The following is a 27,715-nucleotide window of genomic DNA, read 5'->3' as shown; positions in this document are numbered from 1 at the left end:
CGGGGCTTCTCGGAGACAATGCCGCAGCTGGACTGGTCTGGCCGTTTCCCCGCGAGCTCCAGCCAAGCACCAATCCTTTCTTCAGCTCTCTGGAAAGGAGCGAAGACCAAACACCTCCTCCTTGATGGGGCGTGCTGGGTGCCCCGCCACGAGGGGCTTTCTGCCCCCTGTTCCACACGCACGTGCTGCCCAAACCACGCAATTCATCCCGCAGGACTTCACCGAGGGACAGACGAGCTGCTCGCACGCAGCCTCCAGCCCCAAAGGCCTCTGCCAGCCACTGGACTGTGCGCACCTTCCCTTCCAGAGGGCACTTCATCCCCTAGGAGTTAGCTGAATTTGTCCTAGCAGGATCTCCTCTCCTGCACTTCTGATGCATCTGACCTCGCTGGGTCTTCCCAAGTGATTTTCCGTCTCCCTGCCAGTATCCACAAGAACTCCCTACGCTGCTTGATCTTCAAGTTTCATTAATCTACCATCTGCCTCCTCTCACGGGGCCTTAAAGAAACAGAGGATGAAAAGGCACAAGACAGAACTTTGCTGCCACCAGACCCCTCTTCGCAGCTCGAGACGCTGCTATTTATTACCAAACTTTGTTTATAGTTATGCAGACACTCTCCCACCCACATGGCAATGTTTCATTCAAGACAAGTTTGAATTCCCTTCAAGAACAACATTTCAAAGGATCCCAAGGCATTTGTTTACAAACAGCACGCACGGAGAATTTGCTGCTCCCACCAATGAAACTCGGTCCCCTCCGCGCCGGGGAGAGGCAGCTGTTTCGTAGCACCCAACGCTGCTCAACAGCTGAGGGACAGGAAGCCATCAGCCGACAACTGATACTGCAGAGGAAATTTATGGAAAACGAGGGCTGAGGGCTTCTACTGGCCTGGAGAGAACGGGGAAGCTGTCGAGCGCTCCGGCTCTCCGCTGGGTCAGGAGGAATTTCGGGAGGCAGAGCATCCCAGACTGCGGTCAAAGGAGTGACTCCAAATTTCAAGCCTCATCTGAAAAGCTGGCACCTCCCGAGCTAACGGGAACCTGGGCACCGGGATCGTTTGGCTGCAGAGGGGAGAGCACCCCCTGCTGAGGCAGCCACACGGGTTTCCATCCAAGCCCCGAACAGGCCCAGCCCTGTTTAACTTACGGTACGAGCCAAGCTCGCAGCCTAGGGAGGTATTTGGCACAACGAGAAGACACTAGGAAGACTATAAAACTGCAAGCTTTTTGCAGCCCCAGCCTCCATACACAAGACCTACTGTAAACACTAAATCTTCGGGGGGGGGGGGGGGGGGGAAATAAATGCAAAGGAAGGCGATCGCGCAACCCGTTCAAATCCCAGAGCCCTCGGAATGGTAGAGGGTCACATGCTGAGGAAGCCAGGGGAGGCTGCCTTCCCGGGACGGGAACGGGGCTCTGCAAAAAGAGCCAGAGCAGAGTCAGCTGTAGGAAGACCTCGGGCAAAACAAAGGGTCTCGCCGAGAGCTGGCTTCACGTGACGCTCGCTCCCCGGAGCGGTCACGGACTTTACAAAGGTAGGAGACAACAGAGGCCCCGCAGAAAGCCCGCAGCCCGCCTCACCTCCGCACGGCCGCACGCGACGGAAGGAGCCAGAGATTATCACAAAAGAAGCGATGAGAACACGGGTGGTGGTGGAGGGCTGCCCCAGGAGGAGACGCGACGCGGGGCAGGGCTGCTCCCCCCCTTCTGCGCCCACCCACCCCGGGGACCGAGCTTCTCGCCCCGCGCTCGGGGACGGGAGGATTTCACCCGCTCCGGTCCCCCCAGCGGGATGGGGAGAGGGAAGCTGCCAAAATGGATGGCGCTCCCCAAAATGGATGGTGGGAGAGCGCGGCTGTCCCCAGACCCCCCTCCCGGGCAGGGGACGTGCCGAGGGCAGTGCCCCCCCCGCACCCCGGGGGAGATGCGCGGCCCCCAGCAGCACGGGGCGGGGGGCGATGGCACCGGGGGGGGCAGAACTGGGGGAGCCCCCAGGCAGGCAGCGGGGGGCACGGCGGGGACCCCTCCCCACGATGGGGGGGGGGGGGGCCGCCAGCCCCAAAAGGGGGTGCTGGGAGGGGGGGGGCACCACCCCCAGTCCCTCACCCTGCGGTCCCTAAAGCGGGGGGGGGGGGGGGGCAGCCCGGTGCCCCAAACCGGGGGGGGGGGGGGGGGGGGGGGGGGGAAGGGGGCGTCGCTCACCCGAAGTCGTCGTCCATGGACTTGAAGTAGAACTTGTAGTTGGGCCGGTTGAGGAGGCCCTTGAAGTCGCCCAGGGTGACGCGCTCGGCGGGGATGGGCAGCTTCACCAGGTACGGCGTCTCCTGCTCGTCCAGGTGGTAGATGATCTTCGTCTCGGCCGCCGCCATGGCGCCCCTGCCCGGCCTCCTCCTCCTCCTCCTCCTCCGCCTTCCTCCCGCGACCCCCGGCCTCCTTCCTCCCCGCCGCGGCCCCCGGCCCGGCCCGGCCCCCGCCCGCTCCCCGGCCCGCCCGCGGCCTCGGCCTCGGCCCCGGCCCCGGCCCGGCGCCCCGCGCCCCTCGTTGTGCGGGTCCCAGCGCCGCCCGGCCGCACGGCGCAGGCTCGGGCTCGGCCGGCTCCTCCCCCGGCCGCCCGCCCGCCGCCCCGGCACCGCCGGAACCGGAACCGGCGCCCCGCGGGGCCGAGCCGAGAGGGGGCCGCCCCCCCCCCCCCTCCAGCCCCCGAGGGACCGGGCTCAGGGGACCTGGGGGACAGGCGCAGCCCCTCGGCCTTTGTCACGCTCCTCAGCCCCTTCCCCGAGCCCCTCGTGTCGCTGCGTGGCCCCTCAGAGCAGGGCAGGGGGCTTTGCTCTGCGCTGTGCTGTGCCCCCCTGCCCTGACCCCTTTGGGCGCCCCACATGCTGTCCCCCATGGGCCCCGTCCCGCAAGGCTGTGGCGTGCGGCAGGAGCCCAGCACTGCTCTCCCCGGTTCCTTTCCAAGCCCCTCATCGCCACCGCGTAACCTTCCCTGGTGCTCGGGCCCTTTCAAGCTCTCCAGCCTCACTCCCTCGGATGGTAACATCACCACTCATCGCCACCGCTATTCTTTGCGAGCATCCTTCACGCATACGCTAGCCTCTTCAACTGTGCACACCTCAGCTCCAAAAGCCCCTCAGCTCCATCACTTTCTCCCCACAGACCCCATTACTTTAGCCTGCAGTCACCGGCACTGTGACTCCAGCCACCCCGCCGACACCCAAGGGGCACCAAGGAACTGTCTCCATCAGCGGTCGCCTGGAGCTGGAGCTGAAAGCAAAGCTGTGGCAAACAGAGCTTGGGGAACACTCACCGCCACGAAAGACATTAACAGCCTTGCCCTGTCCTGGATTAGAAGGAACGCACGCAAAGAACCACACAGTGGGATCACAGGGGGGCATGAGACCAGACTGCCAGTCCTCCGTGCCAGGCTCACCCACGGTAGGAAGAGCCAGAGATCTCGCAGGGAACAGCGCCAAGCTCCGAAGGCTGGCAGGCAGGTATGAGCTAAATAGCCTCCTCATACATTAGTGAGTCCTGGAGGTGTTCCTAGCAGTTATCTGGGCAGCACTGCTAGACTGCGTTAAGAATCCCACATTACATTGAAAAAAAAATACTCAAGAAGACCTCAGGTAAATTGTAAGAAGCATAAGGCTCTCCCATGTCTCCACAAGAATTATAGTCTTCCTCTAGCAGGGCCAGCACCACTCTCTTGTCCTCTTACCCACCCCCCTGACCACAGCTGCAGCTTCACCCCGGAACCTGCATCATACGCATTGGCCACCTTTGTTACCAAAAGTGCCATTTTGTGAAGTGTGAGCTCCCAAGGGACCACAGGCAACCACAAGGTAAGAGAGGTGCCACACACCCACGGGGTGGTGCAGACCAAATCTCATTGTTACAGCCTTCCCTTTTAAAACAGGCCAAGTGATTGAATACGCTCAACTGACAGATTGATTTAACTGCTCCCAGGAGTCTTGCGAAGCATGACTCACTGCCAATGAATGGGGGTTAAGATCACAGAGCCAAAGGAATTGTCAGTAAGGGATAGTGCTGAGAAGTCTAGGTCCAGAAGGAAGGGTTTCTGAACATCCTGTTGGTTTACGTCTATATTTAAATATTACAGCGCTGATAGCACTGCTTCTCCTTACAGAGTAAACAGGCTCTAGGCATTTTAGTGCATCTGTGAGGCTTGCTCAGAACAGCCCCAAGCAGATGTAGATGTACTTGAGTTCCATCACTTACGTCTCTAAGCAATACAAACCTACTTCCTTTTTCTAAAACGCACACTATTGTTAACTGCAGTTACAGGCTTGACATGTGAAACACCAGGTGAAACTCATCAATCCATCCACATTAGATGGGAAGTCAGACAAGATGAGTGCTACGGTCTTAGAAAAAAACAATCTACTTACTGCTTACATTGCTAAAGAAGGCAAATAGCAATGACTGCGTGCGCAGTCAAGGTTGCTTTCAAAGGTGTTTCTAGTCTTCCGACCAAACACAAGACTTGATGGAAAGCAACAGAAACCATCGAGCTGACCCAATGCTTAAACAATTCAATTAATGCTCCTTTAAAAGGTAAACACTCATCTGCCCCTAAGAATGCTGCACTATGCCAGAGCTCCACCCTGGAGAATACCAAGGGTGGTTCTTTCAAGTTCTACTTTGACCATCTCCTTTTCGCTATTCTGTTATCAGCAACTTAAGACAACCCACCACACACACCACCAAGGCCTAAAGGATAGGGATATTTGATCATAGTGACATTCCCCCCTTGATCTTCGCCCCCAAGTAAGACAGCGGCTCACACCAAGAAAAATTTGACTACTATGGAGCAAAGAAGTGAGGAATGTGGAAAAAAAAAAAGTGGAATTGTTACTTGGCAAAAAAGAATCAAAAACCCGTAGCAAAAACAAGGTATTTATGGAACTACACGTTAAACCTATTTTTTAAACCATCTTCACATTGTAAAAGGGAAAAAAACCTTCAAATGTCCAAGGAGATTTTAGCATTCCTGAGTCTCCTGACCTGGCTTGTAAATGCTTTTAAATATGAGCTCTGTAGCTGTCTGTCCTCCCCTGTCTCCACCAGATCTTACTCCCCACCATTAGGAGGACATGTCACAGTACATAACAGCCAACGTTCCCACTAGCTCTCATCATGGCTAGGAAAACAGGTTTCATAGGATTTAAGGTTCATCTCTGCAACACAATCCTGTACAAAAACAAATCTCACCGATTTCAGGATTCTATGTTCAAGTGTTAACAAACTGTTCTCTACTTTTAAATAACAAGGTCATGGGCTATCACTGAATATTTATACCAATTCCATTGTGTGCTGTCTTCTTACCCGCTTAATATGTGCCTGAAATCTCCTGAGGAAAAAGTAGAAATGCGTTACTTAGCTTACCTCTAGGCTCTGCTCAAGCACGGACAACAGGACACACAGGATTCCAACAAAGCAAGCAGGCCAGTATCACCAGGATAGTTTTTATTTGCTCCCTGAATTAAATATTGGCAGATACAGAAAATTCAGATACCAACTATTTCCCCAACATTTACAAGACTGAGTTTGCAATGTCAGAAAACAAGCACAGTTATGCACAGTCCTGGCAACTGATAGTGTGAGTGCACAAGATCGCCCTGGCTGAACATCGGTTTTGAAGAGGCAGCACCCCTGGCCTCCAGCATCCAACACTGTCCCCTCACTGACAGTTGTGACACCACGGAACGGCCAAGTAAATATCCTGAGTGGGCAGCTCCAGTGCATATTCCAACCCCCCTCGCAAGGGATTTATTCCATGCTCCTCCTGAAGGGACAGAGGCAAGGTCAGCACGTCCAACATATAACCCACCTACGAACACAAGCTGATTCCCACTGGGCCTTTTTTTTGCTCTGTTCTTTATAAGAGCAGAGAAGAACGCAGCACAGCGACATTTCCAAGCAAGTTGTTCTTAAAGGCCTTACTGCTGCCTGCCACACATCGTGCTGGCAACAAAGCGCCAGAGGCACGCTCGTTCCCTGCTGCACGCCGAGCAGCTCTGCAGCTGCTGACCTTTACAATGGGTTTGCAGCACTTTCCCTGCTGTCTGAGGAAGGGGAAGTTCTCAAATAAAAAGACGTAAGTTTGAGGAAGAAAGCTTATATAACCAAAATCATTTGGAAACACAAAGCACGTGCAGTTCAAGGAGATACCATCCGCTCTTTTTCACATTGGAGCAGAACTTAGGAACTTGCGTTCTCCTTAAAGGAGTTGGTACAATCAGTGCCCTCAGAGCAAAACATGAGTGTAGTTGTACAGCAGGAGAAGCCAGGCATCTCTGCTCTCTCTGCTCCCTTTTTACTAAAGAAAATAAAGGGGGGGAAGAGATGTACAGCTGGGGATGAGCAGCAGACATATCACATCTAAGATGTGGTAAACCATGTAGCATTTCATTGACCAGTGTGCATCCACTATTAGCCAACCCCTGTTGGGGAAGCTGAGTACCTATGACCCTGTTCTAAAGAAAGAGGAAACACATGGTATTACCAACTCCACTGTGCAACCTCGTGTTAGATCCTAGCACAGCAGATGGCAAGAGATTCTCCTTTCATCAAGATCATAGAAGTGCCTTCTGGGCTGCAAAATGCCTTGGGCATCCTAAGACAACTGCATCTTCTCCAGGCACAGGAACTCTGGAAACTCGGTCCCGCACTCCAGATCCTCATCCACATGCTCCTACTTACCAACCTTGCCAGTGTCTCTTCAGCAGTTCTGAGCTCCAGAAGCAATAAGGACTCCAAATAATTTATCTGTATGACCACTCTTCCACAACCCCAACGGTTAGGTTTATACGGGCGATGCATTTGCATCTGTTTGCTCCTTTTGTATTAGTAACAAGGAGCTTCCAAAATATAGCTTATAGTATACCATATCCGGGCTCCAGAGGGATTCTAGATATCATCACCTCCTGCTTTTCCCTTGTGGTTATTACACTGTGCTACAACCATCCAACATAACGTGCCACTAGACAAGTGAGGGAGGGAAGGAAGTGGCAAAGTTGGGAATGCACAACATAATTAATGATGGGATTGTCAGTCACTTCGATGTCAGGCCCCACATCTACACACCATGCACTGGCACTGATCTTGCCCTGCCCACTTGGCCCGGAAAGGCAGTGAGAGTGCCTCTTCTCATGCCAAGCCACCGTGTCAGTCTTGGTCGCCGTCAGACGACTCTTCTTCTGCCTCCTCCAGCCACTGGATAAACTTCTGGAGCTGCAGAGAGAATGAAATGTAGGTGGGTAACAGGTGACAAACAGGTGCTGGGAACGCTCAACAACTATATCGTGTCAGTGAGGACTGCTATCACACACAAGAAAGAGAAAGGGTGTTTCTATAAAACATAAAAACAGAGGCAGATTTGAGGAAGAGGCACACAAGTTCAGATGAAAACCAACTGGGATGCCATTGAAAGCACTGCTGACCTATACTACCAGTTGACTTTGCAAAGGTTTATAAACAAAGCAAAGGTTTAAACAAAGCCGCAGTTCCTCAGAGGTGGCCTTCTTACCCTCCAACTCGTCCAAATCCAGGGAGGAGGACTGGAACAGGGCTCAGCCAAACTGCAGCATAAAGTTCTGTCTGATGGAAGGGGGAAGTTTATATGCTCCCTTGCAACACAAGCCAAATGAAACCACTCAGTACAGCAAACGCTTCAAAATATATGCGAAGGGGCTGGTAAGCCAGGAATGAAAGCTTCAAAGGAATTGCATGGGGCCAGCAAACAGGGCATTGGCCTAAAGCCCATTTCAAATGGGTGTTGGCTTAGAGAGACCGTGCTGCTCCTCCAGAAAGTGCTGGCCTTATGCTACAGACCCCACTTAAAACAACATCCCTCTCCTACTGCCTCCATTCCTTGTTGAAAGAGGATGATTATGGCAGAACGCACAGAAACATCCGCTCTGGAGAACAAAGTTGCGTTGTTTAGCACTCAATACACCGGTGCATTACTGGCCTACCATGTAACAGCAGCTGCTCCACAGAAGGTGACAGTGGCACTGAACTCCAAGGTTCTTTTACCAGATGTTGCTTTTTTTTTTTTTAAAAAAAAAAAAAAAAAAGACACCTTTGGGACTTACCCTCTGGTTTTTACGAAGCTGCTTTCCCTTGTCAGATGTGTCCCGCAGAGAGAACCAGTTGAGAATTACATCTTCTTCCAGAATTTCCAGCTGGTAAAATGTCATCAACACCTGCATTGATTAAAAAAGAGCAACAGGGCTCTTTATAAAGTCTTTTGGGACTAGCTCATGTCCAAGCACAGAGTTTGCACATAATCTGTGTCTTCCAGCTCCATCTTCAACAGAAGGCAATCAGTCTGTTTAATTTTGATTTTATTATTAAAAATAACTGTACTTCCCCTGTCAAGCCCTATGCTCCTGGAAGCTGGATGCTATGACACGTACCGAGTCAAAGTTCAAGCCCCATCACCTTCAGCTCTACGGCTGCAGAGTATGCTTGAGAGCTGTGGGCAACAAGAGGCCACAGAGGGCATCAGTTCAAGATATTTCTCTTTTTAAAGCACCCCAAAAATATCCCCAAAGCAGATCAGATAAGCCACTCTTATGCAGGCCCAGATACGCACAGCAGTGACGTACGCAGAGAAGAGCGTGAATCCATCCACCCTGCCCCAGGCTCCCTCGTCCTGTCAGTTCTCTCTGAAAAGTGCCTTATGGCAGGTGTCAAAGCAATTGGTCATTCACCAGCTCAAACCCCTGCCCAGCGCAGCGAGGGTAAGATGCAGTCGTGCTTTCTCAGGGTGCCTTTGTGCTCAGGCAGAGCAGGCACTTTGCAGTTGGTCTCCTCGCGGCAGAGCACTGACAAAGCTGTCTGCCAACTCCAAATATAAAGTGTCATTTCAATTCTCAGCCTCCAGGGAAACCCAAGCTCCTAGAACAATGGACACATGCCAAACAATTGCTGTAATTCAATGACATTTTGGCTCACCAAACCAAAGGCTTTTTGGCTCAGCTCCATGCTAAGTGCTTTGCCATTAGCCAGAGGCACTGGTGGCAGAAGTTAAGATTACTCTGTTTTGAGGAACCAAGAGTTAAGCAGGCCCTAGGAGAGCTCTTCCAAAAGACAGGGGCTTCTTGAGGCTGATGAAGGAAAATACTTGCAATTCAAACCGAATGCACTTAGTCTGATGACAGAAAGAACACAGGGACAAAATATTTGTGAAGGAGGATTGTGCAGGGATATATTGAAAACTCTTGAAGTGGGAGGATAGGTAACAAACCATGTCAGCTGCTCTTTATTCCCAGTTTCACAACTAGGTCAGCCTGAATAAGAAATTTTGCCCTTATTCCCAGTTTTGCACTCTCAAGCAGCATAAACCATTTGGCAGTTCGATCCCAGGGACCATGCAGAGACAAATGAAGTTAAGCTCTTCCTAAAACAAGTTCCTGGCCTCACCTCTCTTCCAGCACCACACAAGGGTATCTGGGTTAGAAGCTGCAAAAGAATAGCTCCCTTCAGGCTTCATGTTGGTAACGAATACTTACCCTCTGCAGTGCTCACTCTGAGACACAGAACTTTATTTTCTTTTTTAAAAGCAATCGTTATAGATGGATTTCCTATACACGCTCTGCACTGTGACCCCACATTTCTCTCCTCTAAAGCAGACAAGCTGATGATGTGAACAGGATGCGTTTCACCATGAATCCAGCAAATACAGGTCCTCCGAGCTGGGAGCAGATACTCACTTTAGCTATTGATGTGCAAAGACTGTCATGTTCCAGGAAGAATTCCTCAATGGCAAATAAGGCATTCAAGTGATCTGACGCACGTTTTATGTAGTTCTTAAACAACGGGGTCCAGTTCTTCAGCAGCTGCAGGGAAAAAGCACAAATTGTTCCTGAGCTATGAGATGGATGTGTGCACTCAGCCCAGCTTCTCAGCTGTACTGCACCGAGAAACTGACCCAGGACAGCATTTTATGAAACCCTTCAGCTAGCCAGTTAATGTGTTTGCCTCTCTCTGTCCATTAAACAGACACTATTACGCCGTGTGCAGAAAGGACATGGAATTGCCAAGTAGCTTTAAGAACATCAGTTAGCTTTCTTGGTTTTGCTTCTCTGGATGGAATTCTAGGCAATCACAATAAATGTGTTTAATGGAGTCTGCTACTCAAAGAAAATCACATCACAGCAGACCAATAAGGAGAGGTATATACATGCTCTCAAACTTTTCTCCAAAGGGCAGCTAACATTTCAGTTGCACTTTCCCGCAAAGCAAAAGAGCAAATAAGAACTAAGATTTAAAAAAGTTCCTAATTGCAAGTCACATGTTTTATGTGTGTCTACAGACTTGCTTGAAACCTAGAGCCTGCTGCAGGGAATGGGCAGAAAGGATGAATGCCAAGAAACTGTTTCACTACTAGTGGATCCCATTTATCTACTCCAAGGCTTATTTTTGATGAAGCCTTTCGTTTAATGATTTTGGTGCTGCCTCTTCAAACAGTATTTCTGGCCAAGTTCCCCACAGCTCTTTCACTTGTACACATCTGAAAAGCAAGCAGCAGGGAAAGCTCTGCAGAGCAGCACAGACTGACCTGAACCCAGGATAGGAGGTAATAAAGATGCAGCCTTGTCCATAAAAGTTTTAAGATAACAGAGCGAGGATGATAAGATACAAAAATTCCTCATTGGCCACATCATGACCAAGCCATCCCATGAAAATACTGTAGCTATTTCATTGGTATGCTCATGCAGATACGTGGTCTTGCCATGCCTTCAACACAGTGCCTCCTTACAGAACACACTCACACAGTCTGTTTGGAAGAGAAATAGGTATTTGTATTTCTTAGGGAATTGGAATGTGTTGAATCTCTGAGTCACCTACATCCAGGGTTCATCAGCACTGTTCTGTCCAGAACAACTGTTAACAGGCAGTAGTAGCCTTGCCAGAGGGAGAGCTCCATGACAAACAGTGGAGCTAGAACCCAAGCTACTGGGGGCTGTCGACACAGCCTGTGCTAGGAAATACTGGTCATCAACTCAATAGCACTACATTCCGCCACCTCTTCAATTATTGCAGCCATTCATGAATTAGCATGCCTCAAACAGACACAAAAAAAGGAAGATTAACACAAATGGATTGATCCATATAGTATATTGACTGGCTGAAGGGACAACAGTAAGAGCACAGAATGATCCTAATTGTCATGGTATTACAACAAAAAGCTGAGAGCTGTATGACGTATTTCCAAAAATTATTCTAACCTTTAGCAAAATGCTTAATCCTAAACACTATTCCTTCTTCTCCAACCATTTCCTGCATTTTTTTTCTTCTTTGGAATTCTTCACCTCAAATGCAGCACAGCTACTAGCAAGTTCCTTCCAGGCTAAGAAATATTTTGTAATACCTTACTGTTAACATCTTTAAATCACAAGCTGATACAATTCTAACCAGAAGTTATGAAATTTTTAAAAGTAATTTATAAAGAAAGCAGAGCTATGAACTCTCACAACCTCAGCACTCAATCCGATGTGCCTATTGCTGGGAAAGGGAGAAAAAAAAAAATACCATCTCAGGTTGGGAACATGCACTGTTACTGTAACTGGTGCTAATGGGGAAAGGAAGGCTCAGCCCAACAGAGCTCTTTGCAAAAAGATGCACGTGAGACTGCATGACCACAGCGGCTGTGTTGGGAGTTTCAGAAAAATCTGAACTGGCAGATTAGAAGCCTGCAGTTATTTTAGATTGAAAAGATACTGCAAAATTAAGAGATAGCCGAGAGGGCTGTAGAGACCTACAAACAAACTACAACCTGGAGAAAGCAATCAAATTCCTCTGACAAGTTGGTTCTTTTTTTTTTTAAAAAAAAAACAAAACAAAACAAAAAAACAGATCTGGTCAGTGATGCCACATCAACTTCATCTTCAAAGAGGCTTGTGATTCACTTTTTTTGTGCCAGAACAGCCTCAAGACCAGGCCTATTTTACCCCCACCTCCAGACAGAACACCACCATGAAATGTGTGGAAAGCATACGGGACAAAGCCTGTGAGTGCCTTGTTTGTGAAAGCCTTCTGACCTTGTTTTGCCTTAACAGCATCTGAGTTGACCCCCAGAAATTTCTCCAGTGAAAGCAAGGATCCACCTGCTCCCTGAACATACAAACCTGTTTTGTGATATTACAGAAGACGATGGCTCCCAAACAGACCCCCACAGAGGTGCACCATACATGCTAGCTGCTGGGCGGCAGTGCAGACAAAGGCCAGCTGACAAGCTGAATCGCCAAACTGCCTCAGTGTGGTTCCTTTTAAACATCCTCACCTATTGTCTGCTGATGCTTCAGTGACAACAGATGCACAGCCTTCAGTTTACCGGCAATGTCAGCCACACTCCCTCAAATCGTGCCTACAGTCTGGGAAAGGTCATGTTTTCTGTACTGTCTCTGCTTTACAACTTGTACAAGAACCAAACGAGATACCTGACATACATCAAACTAAATAACTATTTCTCAAGCCTCCACATTTCATCTGAAAAAAATACCCATGGGCATATCCTTTACCGGATGCTTATTTCCTAAAATTGCTGCAACACTTACGAGCTTCATGCTCAGGGGCCAACACTTCAGAGCACATACTGTGGTTTCAAGTCAAACCATACATCATAACAATGGCATTTCCACAATTTCCCCTCCTGAGATGTCTGGGACTGCTCTACCATTGCTCTAACACAAACAACCCATCTTCCTTTAGCATCTTTTCACTAGCACTGAGCTACAAGGAGAGTGAGAATCAGTCCTACAAAGTTCAGTAAGCTTCCGATATTCAACACTCTCAGAATTCAACTATTTCCATCTCATACAAAATAACTTTGCCATACATAAACCATTACAAGCAGATCTCAGCCTAATACAACCATCGACTGAGGCCATTCTAGCTGCACAGCTACACACTTCAGCTACATCCTCATTATGCACTCACCTATACCAAGCTAGTGCTTGAAATTCTCAGGGTATAATAAGTATTAGTAACTTAAAACACTATACTTTTTACTAATTAGACAACCACAAATTATTCTCTGCAGAAAAAAACACTTTTCTACTTTTTCAGATACTGTACAAACACATATTCTGCCTGAAAGAACTGATCTCTTCAGAGTACCGTGGGTAAATAAGCACAAGCTGCTGTGCAGGAAGACCATTAGTATCTGCTTTTTAAGCCTTCAAAGGACAACTCTCTACTTCTGTCAGGGGCACATCTCAACTCTAACATTCAGTTATTATAACAGTGAATAACATTATGTGTGCAATGCAACAGTAACTGTGTGCCTCACCAGGACACTGCCTGCCTGCTGATATCAGTACAGAAAGCCAGCACCACCGAGGCACCAAATTCTCCCAGAGAAGGATACTCTAGGAAACTTGCTGGCTGCTCTTTAACCAGGAACATCGGGAACCATTGCCTGCCGTGATGGTCAACTGATTTGACACTTGAATCTCTTTTTTAATTCCAAAGATATTTGTGTTCCATACATGCACATCACACACAATTCCCTGCCTGAAGAAATTCCACCTGTCCATGACACAGGGCATAGTCACCCTGAATACATTTTCATTATTATTGCATCTCGCTAAAGGTTTTTTTGATCGTGGCCTCTGCTGGCAAGCATGAACACCAGCTTTCCTACAACGACATATGTATCAACAAAGTTACCCAGAGGTAAGCTCTGCATGTACTTCCATTGTCTTTAGCTTCAAAGGGTTTGGGGGCAATTACGCAAAACATTACTCATTTATATAGTACCCTTTATCTCAGACTAGAGCCTCTTCTGACTGGATGTTGCACTGAAATTCTCCTGTCCTACTCTTGCCCTGTTAGGACCCCAATCAAGGACACAGAAAGATGCCATATCCTAGCTTACAAAACAAAACAAAAACCAAACAACCACAAAATCATCTTATATAGCTACCAACTTCACACAACCCGTTGCCTAGATATACTGCTTTCCACAGAGTCTAACACCCGCTGTAACATTCTCTTCAGTCCTCCTTGGACTATCTTTTTCCAGGACAGGACAACTTACTTAAGAAAACTGACTGGAAAAATGAACAAAAGCAAGCAGAGTGCATAGCACAACCTCATCGGGCCATCTAATAAACAGATCAGCTCGCCTGGATGTTTCCTACAGAAGGCATCTTCACAGATCCAGGAGATGAATTAAGTGCTGTGATTACACCTACATAATCAGTTTGTTACCCTTCTCCATTAGCTTCAAGAAAGCTGACACTTCCTCTGAGAAAGGACGATGAAGATGCCTAGTGTTCCTCTTTAGCTCTGGGAAGGACTAGTTTAAATTCTGTAGGAGACAAGCAGGTGTCAGATACATTTACTCTAAAAGAGCACCTATGTAACATGTAGAGCTAAAAGAGCACCTATGTAGCATGTAGAGTTTGTGAACTCAAAACACACAAATACACTATAGCAAAGAGAAAAATCACTACAATGCCTTCAGCTTGGATCAACAAAACCATTAACATGAAGCTGCCTGCTTTTTAAAGCAGATCCTAAATAAATCCTAAAGCCAGGAAACAGAAATCGCTCTCACCCAATTATACAACCCCAGAGACAAACCAACTCTTTAGAGACACAACAGAACTCTGTATCTTCACTCAAAGACAAGATTATACCTCTGCATTTAGCTGGAAAAAATTGGCACCGGTTACAGTATGCAGACAAGTAATGCCTTGGAAAAGATCCCACTGGGAGAGGAGAACTCCCTGCTGCCCCAAGGACAGGGCTTATGATGGATTAGAACTGGATTCCTGGAATGCAGGCCTATAAAGACATCCTCTAACAGTCCCTCTCTGATCTCTTCTACGTTATACACTTCTACTATCACACACAGGAAACAGAAATGAGCAGAGGTACTGAAGTAGGGCTCCCCGCACCTATGCCCTGAGCTGATTTCTGTCAAGCAGGTACAATAGTTTCAGTTCACTTCCAGGGAAGAAAAGAGAGGCTCATGACCTCAAGGAGCTCAAGTCGCTTCAGGCTTAAGCAAAAAGACTTCTCAGCCAGAAAGAACCTCATGCGTTCAGACTCCTACACACTAAGAGAAAAGCCCCAAGAAGAGTCAAACGGAGCAGCACTCACAGGAAGTAATGCTGAGAAATAGTTCTGGGAGTCCAGGTTTGCATCCAGCTGCTGCAGCGGGAACTCCAGAATCACTTTACTGAGCACCTGCATCATCTCCTTCAGGCCGATGTTATATGCATATCTGCAAGGAAAAAGACCAAAAAAAAAAAAAAAGTTTCACACTACATCTCTGCAGACTGGTTCCTCACATAGATTCAGCAGCAAATTCGACTTACATCTTCCAGAATTTTGTTTGTTTCCTCCCCCCAAAAAACATTCAGGTAATAAAGCCACCTTGCATTGCATCAGGCCCCGTGTAAGGCCAACAGCCCTGGAAATCTGCAATCACCATGGAACGAGCTGCGGCAGGGACAGCACCCTCACATTTACTAGAGTGCTGCATGGACATGGTTGCGCAAAAGAAGGGAAACAGGTTTGTATTTGAGAAATACTAGGTAAAAGGCACTCTGATTACATGTTCCAGACTTGCTGCTGTACAAACAGAGTGGACAAGTCACACCACAGCACAGTCTCAGCTGCAGGCAGCTGGTTGAATGTTGCAATGCGAGGAGCATGAGCTTACAAGAAGCCTGTGCCAAGAACTGGCTTTCTCTCTTCAGTCCATAATTACTTAATAGTAATTCAATCTCCCATTACAGAAGTGGGGCTGGAAAAGCTTAACGATTGAGGAAGCTATAGATGCATCAACTCCTGTCATCATTCAGTCACAAACTCTAATCTGCATTTCTCTGCTGTAATATTGGTAAAATTATTGTTTAACAATCAACATGGGTATTCACATGGTTCTCTTCCTAGATCTGCAGTTAAACACAACCACTCAGAATAAGGGACAGCATTTTTAAGGGGACACTCACTTGAGAGAGTTGATTTCCAGGACCAGGTTGTCACAAGAAATGTTTTCCTCTTCACCCCTCTGTAACGTACCCAGAACCTCATTCTGGAAGACTAATGAAAGAAAGGACAAGTAGTTAGGCCAAGGAAGAGCACATATTCTTCAACCCTTTCATCACAAAAGAAACTGTGCCCTTAACAAAGGAAGCATTCTGATGCAGACCTCTATTTGCTCTCCATAAGCTGGCACAAACCCACATCAACTACACTTATAAATAGTGGTATCATGCAAATAAAGGACAAGACCTTCTAGATAGCATTGATCTAACCACACAAACCAGTACAAAGTTATTTATCTCTGTGATCCTTTACAGCAGTTTCTATTACACTTTCACAATCTAGTCTTTCGTATTCAGACAACCTGACCTTCCTTTAACTAAAGATATGAAAGCAAAGATAGAATTTATTAGTTAATTTCCCATGGGGAGATACTTTCAGGTGCAAAATGTGTATTTTTTTTCCCCAGGTTAGTCTGAACCCCTTTTAAATCCATGTGAACCTAAAACACAAAATCAAAGTGTATCTGCCAAAAGAAACAGTTCCTGTAAGGAAATTTAATTCTCCAATACAATTACAGCAGTAAGCTCTCCAGAACAGGGAGTTTTGCTGGATCTTCACGCAATCTGAGTTCAGGCAACAACACTGCCATTTGAACAGATGACTCAGGGAAGTCATTTTCACGAAGGCCCAGCGTTCATGAGAATGATGAAGGATCTTTGCCTTCTCATCCTTGGCTGCCTTGAGTTAACGTACAATAGCAATATAGCGAGTATTAAAAACCAGGGTAGCAAATGCAGAAAGTGAGGTCAGGAAGCAAACACATTACATCCATCCACAGGCTTTCCAACACACCCAGAGCGAGCAGCACAAGCCTCACTGTCTGCATTACCTGCAGACTTACCATCACTCTCAATAGCCCCATCCCTCACCTTTGATGTCATCTAGCTGAGGGGATGCTGCCCGGCTGTCTGGCTCTTCGGAGCCCATGCTCAGGTCACTGTCTGACTCACTCTCTTCTTCTGAATGCACAGCTGGGCCTGATGAGGAAGAGAAGACACCATTCAATGCTCAAAAGCTTCAGCTGTCAGATGCTTGTGGAACCAGGTGTCCCAGGGACTTCACAATCAAGTCAGCAACCATCTGTCCTTGCAAGAAAGGCTTTACTCACAGGTCCAGATGGTTAGAACTGCTGCAGAGGGAACACTACAGCTGGCACTGGGATTGTTACTATTATTATTATTTTTAAAGTCTACAGGCAGACAGCAAAGGACAGGGACAGAAGCAAATGCATTTGTGCAGACTGCTGACTCATTACAGAGCAGTGTCAGCAGGCTGTCACTAGCAGAAAGAAAAACAGAAGAACCCAGAAGAGCCAAAGCTTATCCCTTCTGTCCCTTTGACAGGAGGGCCTGGTGGCCCGTGGTGTGCCACTCACAGCACAGACAGCTGTGTGTGTTCGTCAAGTTCGTTGTGTAAGTCAAAGATACTATAACCATCTTCCATAGAGCATAGGAAGAGAGAATCTGGTCTGTCACCTTTCTAAATAACCCCTCACCTTCAAACACAAATACATTATCTGAAGGCCCAACTCCTTCACAGAGTCCAGGCCTTATTCTGGGAACGATTATCAGCGTTCCTCTCAGCAAGTTTCCCTGACACGAAGTCTGTCTGCCCATCCCCAGGTGACTACACGAAACTCTTCCTTACCCCATAGACTCTGTCTCTGCTCTTCTTCATCCTCTTCATTCTTGTCATCTGCTTTCCAAAGATAGCCTTTGCCTTCTGAGCCTACATCCTTTTTGTTGTAACCTGAAAAAAGAAACAGCGATTAGGAGGTAGAGGTACTGGACCTGCTTATGGGTAAACCTGAAATAGACTGGTAAAACTTGCATCTACTGCCCTTAAATATCCTTCAGTGAGAGGGAGCTGGGATTCCTGAAGTTGTATACGTTTTTCCACTTCTATCTTCCCACTTGCCTTGACAAGCGACCACTGACTTACCCCCCACAACAGCAGTAGCATTCAGTTGAGCATGTTTAGATCCCTCAGCAAACAGACTGGTAGAAACAGCATCTCACAAGGACAAAGTCCTTGGACACATTCCAGGTACAAGGACATAAATCTTGCAACCTGCCTTGAACTGAACATCTCTTTCAACTCCAGCTTATTGTCTCTTACAAGGCTCCTACTCCAGGAAAATGGAAAATAGCTGAGTCTCCACATATTTCACTGCTGGGATACTGAGGTACAACATCCCACTGACCAGCTTGAGCTGAACACCTTCGCTTGCCCTGTGCAAGCACTAAGCTCCAGCCTGGCACTGCAGAATCTAGAGTGAGGGAGGGAAAGACCCCAGAAGATGGAGGGCAAAGTCCTCTGCACATCCTGAGCGTGTGGTGCCAGAGACTCTCGTACCTTTCAGTTTGACTTTATTCTCCTCCTTATTCACGCCAGAGTCATCACTGAACTGGTCATCATCCTCTTCCTCCTCATCTGGTGGGTGCAGAGAGATCACTGTGCCCTCAGAAAGAGTGATGCCAGGACCTACTACTACCTGCAAATACGTGCAACATATTTTAATGAAGAAACACCCTGATTGTTCCCTCGTCCTGCCACCAGCAGGGAGGGTAACAGCTCCAGACAAGCTATTCCAAGAGAGTCAAACAAATGTGACGACAGATATCAGCACTGCTAGGCCATGTACCATGCTAACCTAGCCAAAATGCCCAAAGGAAGAAAAAGTGGCAGCATACCCCGCATCTCTGAGGAAAGGCCTGGAGCAGCCCTGTATTCTGGTATGGTTTAGTGGACAAGCCTAGGAAGTGCCAAGAAAGGCAGAAAGCAATATAGACACAAACACAACTCACCTGAGAGGAGAGGACACAGTGGGGCTTTAGCTTTACTTCCTCCTTCACTTCAGCATTATCACAGACAACAGAATGGAAGATCTCCACGTTATCTGCTATCTGTACATTGTCCCAGAGAAAAGCTCCGTCCAAAACGACTTTATCACCTGTTATACACCATCAAGTACAAATATTTTCATCAAGGCAGACTGCTGCTCTCCCACCCTGCTGAGTTCACTAGAAAGCATCTTACTGAACCTAGGACTGAACAATGCCCTCGATGCATGAAAGATGTTAGATGAAGGGAGAAAAACAGCCTTATAGGCCTCCAGACACTTAACCAAAAATAAAAGCTGAGTTTGTTCTCACAGAGAGTGAAGAAGTTGACAGTAACAATGGACATCTTGGTCTTGCACAAACACAGCCAAATCACAAAAAAAAAGAAAAATCAAGCCAGAGCTAGAAAGAAGGGGCAGCAGGCAGCTCTCAAAAAATGATGCCCCTCATTTGCAGGATATTGGTGGTGATAACCGTAGGTCATTAAACACCATGCATTCTCTTCTGCTGAAACAACTTATTTGCATGAAGTGCTTCCCACCTTTCGGCATCATTAAGGTACTCTGAAAATTTTTATCTATTTCCTCCCCTGGAAAACTAAGCTTTTCTCCTTTTTTCCCATTAGAATTTAGCAAGTACCTAGTATCTTTGGGAGCCAAATGTACTTATCTTGTAAAAAAAAATCCCAACACATTGTGCCCTTATCTGGCACGCCCTGCATGCTCCCCATTCTGGTACTCACCTATCTTACAGTTCTGCCCTATAACACTGTTCGTTATGGAGCAGTTGCTGCCGACGACGGTTCCCTGCCCAATGAGCACGTTCTCTTCCAGCACGCTGCCGTGACCAAGGCTAACATCCACCCCCCGGTAAATGTTGTGTTTAGAATGGGTGTAACTCTGATTCTCGTCATCAGTGAAGTTCATCTCCGGAGTCAAAGGATAAACCCAGCGTCTGATGATGTCAGAGCACACAGCTTCATACATTAGCAGGTTGCATATGTGGGCGCCATACTCTTCTGTCGTTACGTGCATGTGGATCTGGTTCCCCAGGACCTGGAAACAGGACGGGACGCGTCAGAGTATTCTCCAATGCAAGGTGACAGGATCTCCCTCCTAACATCCCTCTCCTTACCTCCTCGTTCACTAACAGACCACGCACAAAGTCATCCCGCGTCTGGTAGTCAAAATTGTCTGTAAAAAGCTCAGCCACCTGCCAGGAATAAAATGTAAAGACATAATATAATTACACAAAAAGTTGTCAGGGAAGCCAGTTAATTAATGGCTGTTCAGCGGTTCTCAGAGAGACGAGTTATACAGTATAGGAAAGTGATGCTCTTGCCTTGAATAAAGCTTTGATTCCTGCCGGTAGGAGTGTTGACCTTCCCATCTCTTCCTCCTACCGCAGACTATGAACAGATTCTGGTTTTCAGAAGGGGCAAAACATATAACTTTAGCACCTCCAAGCAGTCCGCCCAGCCTCGCTTTGTAGTTTCACTCCCAAAGGAAAGCTGCAGACCAGCTTTTTCAGAAGCGGGAGAGATGTCACCAAGCCATTACTAAGCCTAGGCTGGAGCAGCCCTGCATATTACCCTAACGTGGCACCAGCTTGCACGTACTGACACTTTTCCACAGTATAGGCATCACATCTGCTCCACGGACTTTACTACTGCTTACTTTCCAGCATGGTTTCATCCTGTGCCCAGTCAGCCATTCGGTCTCCTGGTGCGTCTACAGGTTAGTTCTGCCTGGCCTCGAGCAGGGGATGGCAGGAACAGGCTGGGCTCACAGAGCTGTGCCACATGATCCCAGCTCAGTCACTGAGCACAGCGGGGAGTTCTGGTTTTCAAAGCCAGTACACCAAGGGCACACACACCCCCTGCACGTGAGGAGCACTGAGGAAGCAATGCAGATTGAACTGTAGACCCTCGGAAGGGCAGAGCTCACCTGTGGAGAGCAGATGCTGATATGACAATCCAGCAAGTCATGGCGCACCTCCACGTTCTCAATAGAGTTCTGAAACAGATTCTGGAAGAGGAAAAAATTCAGGTGATCTGAGCGTCGCACGCAGCACTGAACCCCCAAAGTCTTCCCCAGTCCAGAGGTACCACATTGATTGAACACTTAAGCTAGCTGCTGTTCTGGAGATCAGAAAAGTCCACAATCTATACTGAGACAAGCGTAGCAGGCACAGCCCAGTCACACACACAGCTGGGTATCAGTCAGCCTCAACCGTACAAAGTGCAGTTCTCCAAGGAACAGCTGGTACATCAAACTATTGCTTTTTTTTTTTTCCTGGGAGGTTCCTTACCTTTATTTGTTAAAAAGCTACAAATGTACAAAGAACACTAATAAATCCAAATGCAATATTCACGGCTTTCATACCCCCCGTGGACTTTTACAGTCGTGGGGTGGCTTTATTTTCCTCCTCCTTTTTTGTTTTGGACAATGATTTGTGCTTTCATTTGAAGGTAGGGAATAGTTTACCAATAACCGATTTAGAGATGAAAATGTCAGATATATTCATAGTCTTTCTTCTGATTTGAAAAAGAAAAGGGTCCATTTATCTCACTGAAGAAAGTGCCTCCACCAATGTGTACTGAGAATTTAGTACATTATTAGCAGAGCCCCTAACTATTCTAGGGAAACAGTTCAGGTGGAAGTGATAAGAGGTACTACACCTTGCACCTCCTTTTATTCCACCCTGTGTCAGGCTCAGTGTCACTTCAGAACGGTTTGTGTATGACAGTGGCACAGGAACCCCAATTTGCAAGTCTCTGCGACAACATGAATCATCCACCTCCCTTGTTTCATACGGAGAAAAGGACGCAAACCGAATTTTGAGAAATGCCTGCCCCATCTTCAAACTCTGCAATGAATCCCAGCACAATGTCACCCAGCCTTACATAAAGGTTAGAGAAAAAAGAAGCCAGTTTACCAAGAGTTACTTCCTATCAGCTGCTCCTCCAAAAGAAGCAGCAAGCACAGTTCCCCAGCCCTCCCTCAAGGAGGATTTCCTCGCTGGGCTACTTCACTACTGCAGCCCTTTTCCACCCATCAGGTTCCAGACGCACCATAGGAAAGCGGAAGCGTTTCAGCCCCTGGGTTCTCTGATAGTGCAGGACGCGGTTTGTGGCACTGTCCATAGCGATAACAATGTCATCCTCCTTGCACCTGGCGTGGTGACCAGGTGAGGACTCCTTGAAAATCATCGTCATCACAGAAACGTTCTTTTCCATCTTACGACGCAACCTGAAAAAACGAGGGCAGAATTTTAAAATCCCTCTCCGGACCATCAGAGCCCAGACAAGCACACCAGGCGAGCACGCGTTTCTTTCACCACCTACTTGTGCTCTTCCAAGGCTGCGGATATATTGAAGTTGGACACCACGTCCCCAGTGACCAGAATGAAGTCAGAGCGAACGAGGGACTTGGCATCAACATCCCTCAGCACGTCCCCAAGGGAGCGGTACAGGTCGGAAGTCACAAAGCGCACCGTGTTGGGAGAGGTGTGCCGGCACCACTTGGATTTTCTGAGAGGAGAGAAACACATCAGAAAGGCACAAAAAAGTTACTCCTACAGAGAACTGAGGAGGACATGGTGCATGGGACACCCAGAAGTGAATGCAGGGAGAATCCTAGCACAGGAAGCACACCAGCCACTGGCTCAGGCACATCTGTTTATCAGCAGATGAACTGAAAGAGGTCAGGCTGAGACCAAAGCTTGTGGGAAGTTAGGAAACCAGACTTCCCAATGAGCCGAGACTTGACAACAGAAACAAAAAAGCTACACACAACCCCTTTTCTTCTTAGAAAAGGGTAAAGATTGTGTGCTTCCTTTCAGCGCCCAGAGGCAGAGGTGCTGTCAGCCCAGACCGTTCCCACGTGCTGCGTGACACAGCGAGGCAGAGCACAAGGCAAGGAGCGGTGCTGAAATTTACACGGCTACCCAGGCAATCCCTGCTTTTAAGCCAGAATAGTTAAATGCCAGTATAAATGCAGCCCCCAAGCAGGCAGCCCTCTTGAAACACTGCACAACCACACTCCGTCACAGGAGGAATGGTCTTTCCCGAGACGTGTTAGGAGATGTCCCTTGAAAGGGAACCTAGCACGCAGCTTTCATCAGCAGGATCAGAGAAATCAATGTAAGACCTTTAAACTTGCTGGAGGACAGAAGAATTTTTTCCATGATCAAGCTAAAAAGGAGAAGAGATTCTTACTGTAAATGCTCTTTTATCTCAGCTGACTTCCAACAGCAGAAAACAAAGGTTTCTTCCACTCCAGTCGCTGTTAGGAACTCCAAGGTATAGTCAATCATGGCCACGTTTGCCATCGGTAAAAGAGCCTAAAAAACAGACACACAGAGAACTGACCAAACACTGCAGCTCAGCATCAGCAAGTCTCCCCCAAACTCCGAGCACAAGGTCATTGGCAGCGCCAGAAAAAAAAATCAATGAATAACTGCACTACCTCCTTTCATCAAAAACGTTCAAACTGTTGGGGCGCACCAGGGACGAACCTACTCATAACAGTTTGTGTCAGTTTCTAGTGTTCTACAGGGGACACTGCTCACTTCACAGAGGAAGGCATAGGCAAAACAAAGGTACCACACATAAACCTGTCCTGGTTTTGGCTGGGATAGCGTTCATTTTCTTAGTAGGAACTGGTATGGTGCTGTTCTGGGTTTAGGATGAGAATAATGCTGAGAACACACAGATGTTTTAGTTGCTTCTGAACAGTGCTGACACTAAGCCAAGGACCTGGCAGCTCGTGCTGCCCTGCCAGTGAGGAGGCTGGAGGTGCACGAGGAGCTGGGAGGGGCCAGGGGCAGGACAGCTGGCCCCAAATGGCCAGAGGGACGTCCCGTACCACGTGGAGCTGTGCTGAGCAGTACAAGTGGGGCTTGGTCAGGAGCTGGGGGGCAGCCACTGCTTGGGGACTGGCTGGGCATCGGTCAGTGAGTGGTGAGCATCACTGTGCATCACTTGCTTTGTATATTTTTGTCATTATTAATATTCTCCCTTCCTTTTCTGTCCTATTACCTGCCTTTATCTCAACCCATGACTTTTACCTTTTCTCCGATTCTCTCCCCCACTGCACAGGGAGGGAGGAGCAAACGGCTGCGTGGTGCTGAGCTGCCTGCTGGGTCAAACCACAACAAAAGCTCTTCCGTGAGGACTCAGCTAAGCCCGACCAGAAAACTCACATATCCTAGCGCGTCGCTTCCCTGACTCAGGCTTCAGCTGCTACAAGAAAAACCTGTTGGACGTGAGCGATGGAGGCGCAGGAGTATGAGTGTGTATGAGTGTCTGGGGGGAAAAGGGGGGGGGGAAGATGCGATCTAAAGTGAATTGAGTATTCTGATTTAAGATTCAGGCCATACCTTTAAACACGGTTACTGATTTACAAGCGAATGAGCGCTTACCATCCTTTGGCTTATTTTTTGTCCTGCTTTGTTTCAGACCTGATGCCGCCTGTGCAGCTGTGACCGCCACAAGCCCGTAATTAGCGGAGGAGGTAGGCTCACTGCCCAGACCTGGAAGCGATCCTTCCTTCCACGTACAGCTCTCCGATTTGGGTACCTAACACACTTTTCCACTCGCTTTCCAGCCCCGTTCTTTTCCTTTTCCCACCCCCGCGCCCGCCGCTGCCGCACGAGCCGAGCAGCAGGCCCCAGGCCGCACGCAGAGCGGCTCCCCCCGGCTCCGCGCCCCAGGGAAGGCGGCGGGGCCCTGCAGCAGCCCGGGGGCCGCGCTCCCCCTCACGGCCCGGCCCGGCCCCGGGGCCGGCTCTCACCCGCGGCCGGTCCTTGGAGATGGGGAAGAAGCGCCGGTTGAAGCTGTCGGCCACCAGCACGGCCTGCAGCGGCGGCGGGGGCTCCTCCTGCGGGTCGGGGCCGCGGCCGGGCCCCGCTCCGGCCCCGCGCCTGGCAGCGCCGCGGGCCGCCATCTCCTCACGCTGCCTCCTCGCTTCTCCCTCTCACTTCCGCTTCCGGGCCCGCGCCGGAAGCAGCAACGGGAGCCCGGCGGGGACACAACGGCGCGAGGGCGGCGGGGAGCGAGCTGCGCGGGGAGGGGGGCGCGCATGCGCAGTGCGCGCGGGGGGGCGATGAGGAGGGGGGGTTGTGAGGGGGGTCTCCTGTGAGGGCCCCCTGAGGAAGGCTCCCCCGCAGGAGCTCCTGTTCTGGAAATAATCCTCTTTCTGTAATTTACAGCTTCACTGTGTGTGTTTGTGTAACCACCACGATGGCGGGTCCGTCCCACCGTGCCCTGCACCCAGCACCAAGGGAGGCCCAGAGAGGGACCTCTGTCAGGGACCCAGAGAGGCTCAGAGGTCCCCTGAGGTGCTTCCCCTGAGGAGAAAAGGCGGCGTGGTTTGTGGCATCATGTCGTCCTCCCCCTCTGCCTCCTCACCAGCCTCTCCCGGCTCCTCGTTCTCCCTCGCTGCCCACAAACCACCCTGCCGTGACGCCCTGCGCTGCTCCTCGCTGCTCTCATCCGCCAGCAGCTCCGCACCCACCCGCCCGCTGCCCACCCAGAGGCTGATCCACGGTTCGGTTGCCATCTGAGAAAGAAACCCCGGGCACTTGCATCCCCTCCCTCCGAGACAGGGCCCTTTCCCAGCGTGGGATGTGGTACACATTTATCAGCCCCCACACACAGCGTGGTCTATCCACCCTGCTGACAGGAAAATGAAGGGAGGCACAACGTGGGCATCAGGCCTCCAATTCTGTCCCAGCGTTGTCCCCTCAGCCCAAACCCTCTGGCTGAGGGGTCTTTGCTCGATTGTTAGTGGGAAAACTACGTGGTATGCAAGATGCAGCACCCCTTTCCACTGTTTTAATTGCATATTCACGACTGACTTAGTAGGAAACAACTCTTCATCTCCCAAAGGATACTGCAGCATTGGGTATTCCCTGAATTTCCATTTCCCGTTAAAATGTTCAGGCATCGCTTGCATTGTGCCATCTGCCCCCGGTAACTTGTGACTGAGCCCCTGCTGTGCCGCACCTTGTGGCGGAGTTGCTTGACCTTAGAAGTTGTTTGGAATAAAGTGGCAAGGATGGACACGGTGAGAAAATGAAAATGAGCTGCCCTGGAGAAATAAATTGTTCCCATCATGTTCAAAAATAGGTATCCGCATCCCCTCGAGAATCGTGTTGCCACAGCGAAGAAGCTAACCCCAGAAAAAAAAAAGCTCCCAGATGGTTTCAGCCCAGGGGTTACAGCTTGGGGAATTAACCAAGAGGTGGATTTGTCATTGCCTGAGGGCAGGACAGCATCTTCCTTCCTGCCTATGTAGCATTAAGCGCATAAACAGCGCCAGAAATCAGGTCTGATCCAGTGTGCACAGCCACTGCCCGTGTCAGGACAGGGCACACAGAGCTCGGCAGGAGAATCAGCAGATTATCTGGCTAATTGCATCCTGTTCTCTCCAAATGAGGCGACTTTCCAAGACGTTGCCCTGGTAAATTGGCAGGAGCAGGGGAAAGCAAATCAAGGTAATTGCTAATGAACTGAACTCAAAATCAGCCTGATAAATATTCCTCAGGCTTTGCAGAAACATTTCCATTTGGTTTCAGTTGGGACTTGCAGGCCAGTAGCACCCACAACAAATATTTTCTGAAAGTGATATAATTCCAGGGGAGCTTTTAGAATTGAAATTACAAAAAAAAAAAAAAAAATGAAATGAGGCTGTACTGGGTTACACTGAAGGACCACCGAGCCCAATATCCCGCAGTGGCTGGGAAGGGGATGGGAAGCCCCATGGACTGTAGGGTTTTTTCCATCTCCTTCATCCTTCAGAGCATCAATGAGCAAAATATAGCAGCTCTGGGAACAGTGAGCACTGTGGGGATGCTCAGCTCCCTGGGGCATCTGCCTTCCAGTCCCTGACCCTACATGTGTAGCCCTTCTCTCTTTTCTGTCTGTTGTCCTCTCTGATCATTTGGTCGCTCCCTGGCTTTTCCCTCTGTGTAGAAGATGCCCCCTGGGGTATCGTTAAGCCTTGGCAGGCAGCTCCAAATTTGGGCCTATTTTAGACAGCTTTGGGGCTCCACATCCACCCACAGGGACTTGCGGCAGGGGTTCCCGAGGGTGGTGGGACTCGCGGTGAGGAAGATCACGGGAGGTGTGCGTGGGGGAACCATGAGATTATATTGCTCATCATACCTCACCGGCTGCTTTCCCGAGTAGCCCCGGGGTGGCAGTGCTCACACCCAGCTCACAGACACGGTCCCACGCAGGTAACGGTGCTGTGCGGGTTCTGCTGCTCACACTCTGCTCCATCCTGTACTGATTCACCTCGCCACCACACTCAGAGACTGACGGGGCTTCGGGCAGTGCAGGCTCCTCGCATCAGCTCAGTGAGGACAGCCTGCCCGGGGGAAATGAGTCAGTGGCCATCCGGCCTTGGCACACGGTCCTGGAGGCAGCCAGCCTCATGACCCCGGAGGCTGCTCAGTCTGAAGAGCGAGACCCGTTTCCCATCAGGGGATGGTGCTGGAGCTGTCACGGGAACCAGTGCTCCCCGTCACGAGGAGGTCTGCCTCAGCACAAACACCAGCAGACCGCTTTCAGGGGAAAACCACTTCCCGTGCCCTTCCCCTCTTTCTTATTTAGCCCCCACACGTCTCTTTTGGAAAGAAGTGATGGCTGAGCAAGAGAGAAGAAGATGTGTCTTTTGGAAAGCAAAGGGCTGAGCAAGAACTGGGGATTCACAACCACAGCCAAGGAAACGCCACGCTGCAGAGGGTTACAGGGGCAGGATCTGGTGGCA

General features: G+C 49.2%; 2 protein-coding genes and 1 long non-coding RNA gene across 9 annotated transcripts in view; 1 reads left to right on the top strand and 2 right to left on the bottom strand.

The window, feature by feature from the left end:
• The window catches only part of DVL3 (dishevelled segment polarity protein 3), a 31,010-nt gene extending 28,465 nt beyond the window's left edge, over nt 1-2,545 (bottom strand). For 3 of the 6 annotated variants that reach the window (XM_067002697.1, XM_067002701.1, XM_067002700.1), the window contains exon 1: nt 2,203-2,544. In XM_067002697.1, coding sequence (XP_066858798.1) covers nt 2,203-2,369 — 167 coding nt within the window. In that variant the 5' untranslated portion in view covers nt 2,370-2,544. Of the gene's footprint in view, nt 1-2,202 lie in introns of all 6 variants that reach the window. The other 3 variants (XM_067002696.1, XM_067002699.1, XM_067002698.1) reach the window with 2 other exon arrangements.
• LOC125184396 (uncharacterized) lies at nt 258-26,537 on the top strand. Of its 2 annotated transcripts, none has more exons than XR_010833677.1 (5): nt 258-1,535; nt 3,157-3,494; nt 24,040-24,232; nt 24,400-24,515; nt 25,152-26,537. It is a non-coding gene; the product is annotated as an uncharacterized lncRNA (long non-coding RNA). The 2 variants fall into 2 exon arrangements; XR_010833676.1 differs by having other exon boundaries at nt 3,157-3,842.
• On the bottom strand, nt 5,471-24,932 carry EIF2B5 (eukaryotic translation initiation factor 2B subunit epsilon). Its single transcript, XM_048076754.2, has 16 exons — nt 24,734-24,932; nt 23,158-23,282; nt 22,285-22,470; nt 22,012-22,189; nt 20,885-20,965; nt 20,073-20,150; nt 19,681-19,993; nt 18,903-19,048; nt 18,451-18,589; nt 17,743-17,844; nt 16,965-17,072; nt 15,999-16,089; nt 15,142-15,265; nt 9,741-9,866; nt 8,118-8,228; nt 5,471-7,254 (listed from the first exon to the last, which is right to left on the bottom strand). Exons 1-16 carry the CDS (start codon nt 24,884-24,886, stop codon nt 7,189-7,191), a joined length of 2,127 nt encoding a protein of 708 aa, XP_047932711.1. The 5' UTR covers nt 24,887-24,932; the 3' UTR covers nt 5,471-7,188.
• Nucleotides 26,538-27,715: the final 1,178 nt, after the last annotated feature.

This window comes from Anser cygnoides, chromosome 9 (assembly GCF_040182565.1).
Source record: "Anser cygnoides isolate HZ-2024a breed goose chromosome 9, Taihu_goose_T2T_genome, whole genome shotgun sequence".
NCBI lineage: Eukaryota > Metazoa > Chordata > Aves > Anseriformes > Anatidae > Anser > Anser cygnoides.
This window is presented reverse-complemented; position numbering and strand designations above follow the sequence as displayed.

What these genes read in the sequence shown, in the direction of transcription:
- EIF2B5 (XM_048076754.2), bottom strand. Translation starts at nt 24,886, where the DNA reads ATGGCGGCCCGCGGCGCTGCCAGGCGCGGGGCCGGAGCGGGGCCCGGC. An exon ending in GAGATAAAAGAGCATTTACA is followed by an intron (nt 22,471 to 23,157) that starts GTAAGAATCTCT and finishes CTCTCCTCTCAG; the next exon opens with AAAATCCAAGTGGTGCCGGC. An exon ending in ATTTCTCAGCATTACTTCCT is followed by an intron (nt 9,867 to 15,141) that starts GTGAGTGCTGCT and finishes TTTTCCCTGCAG; the next exon opens with CTGCTGAAGAACTGGACCCC.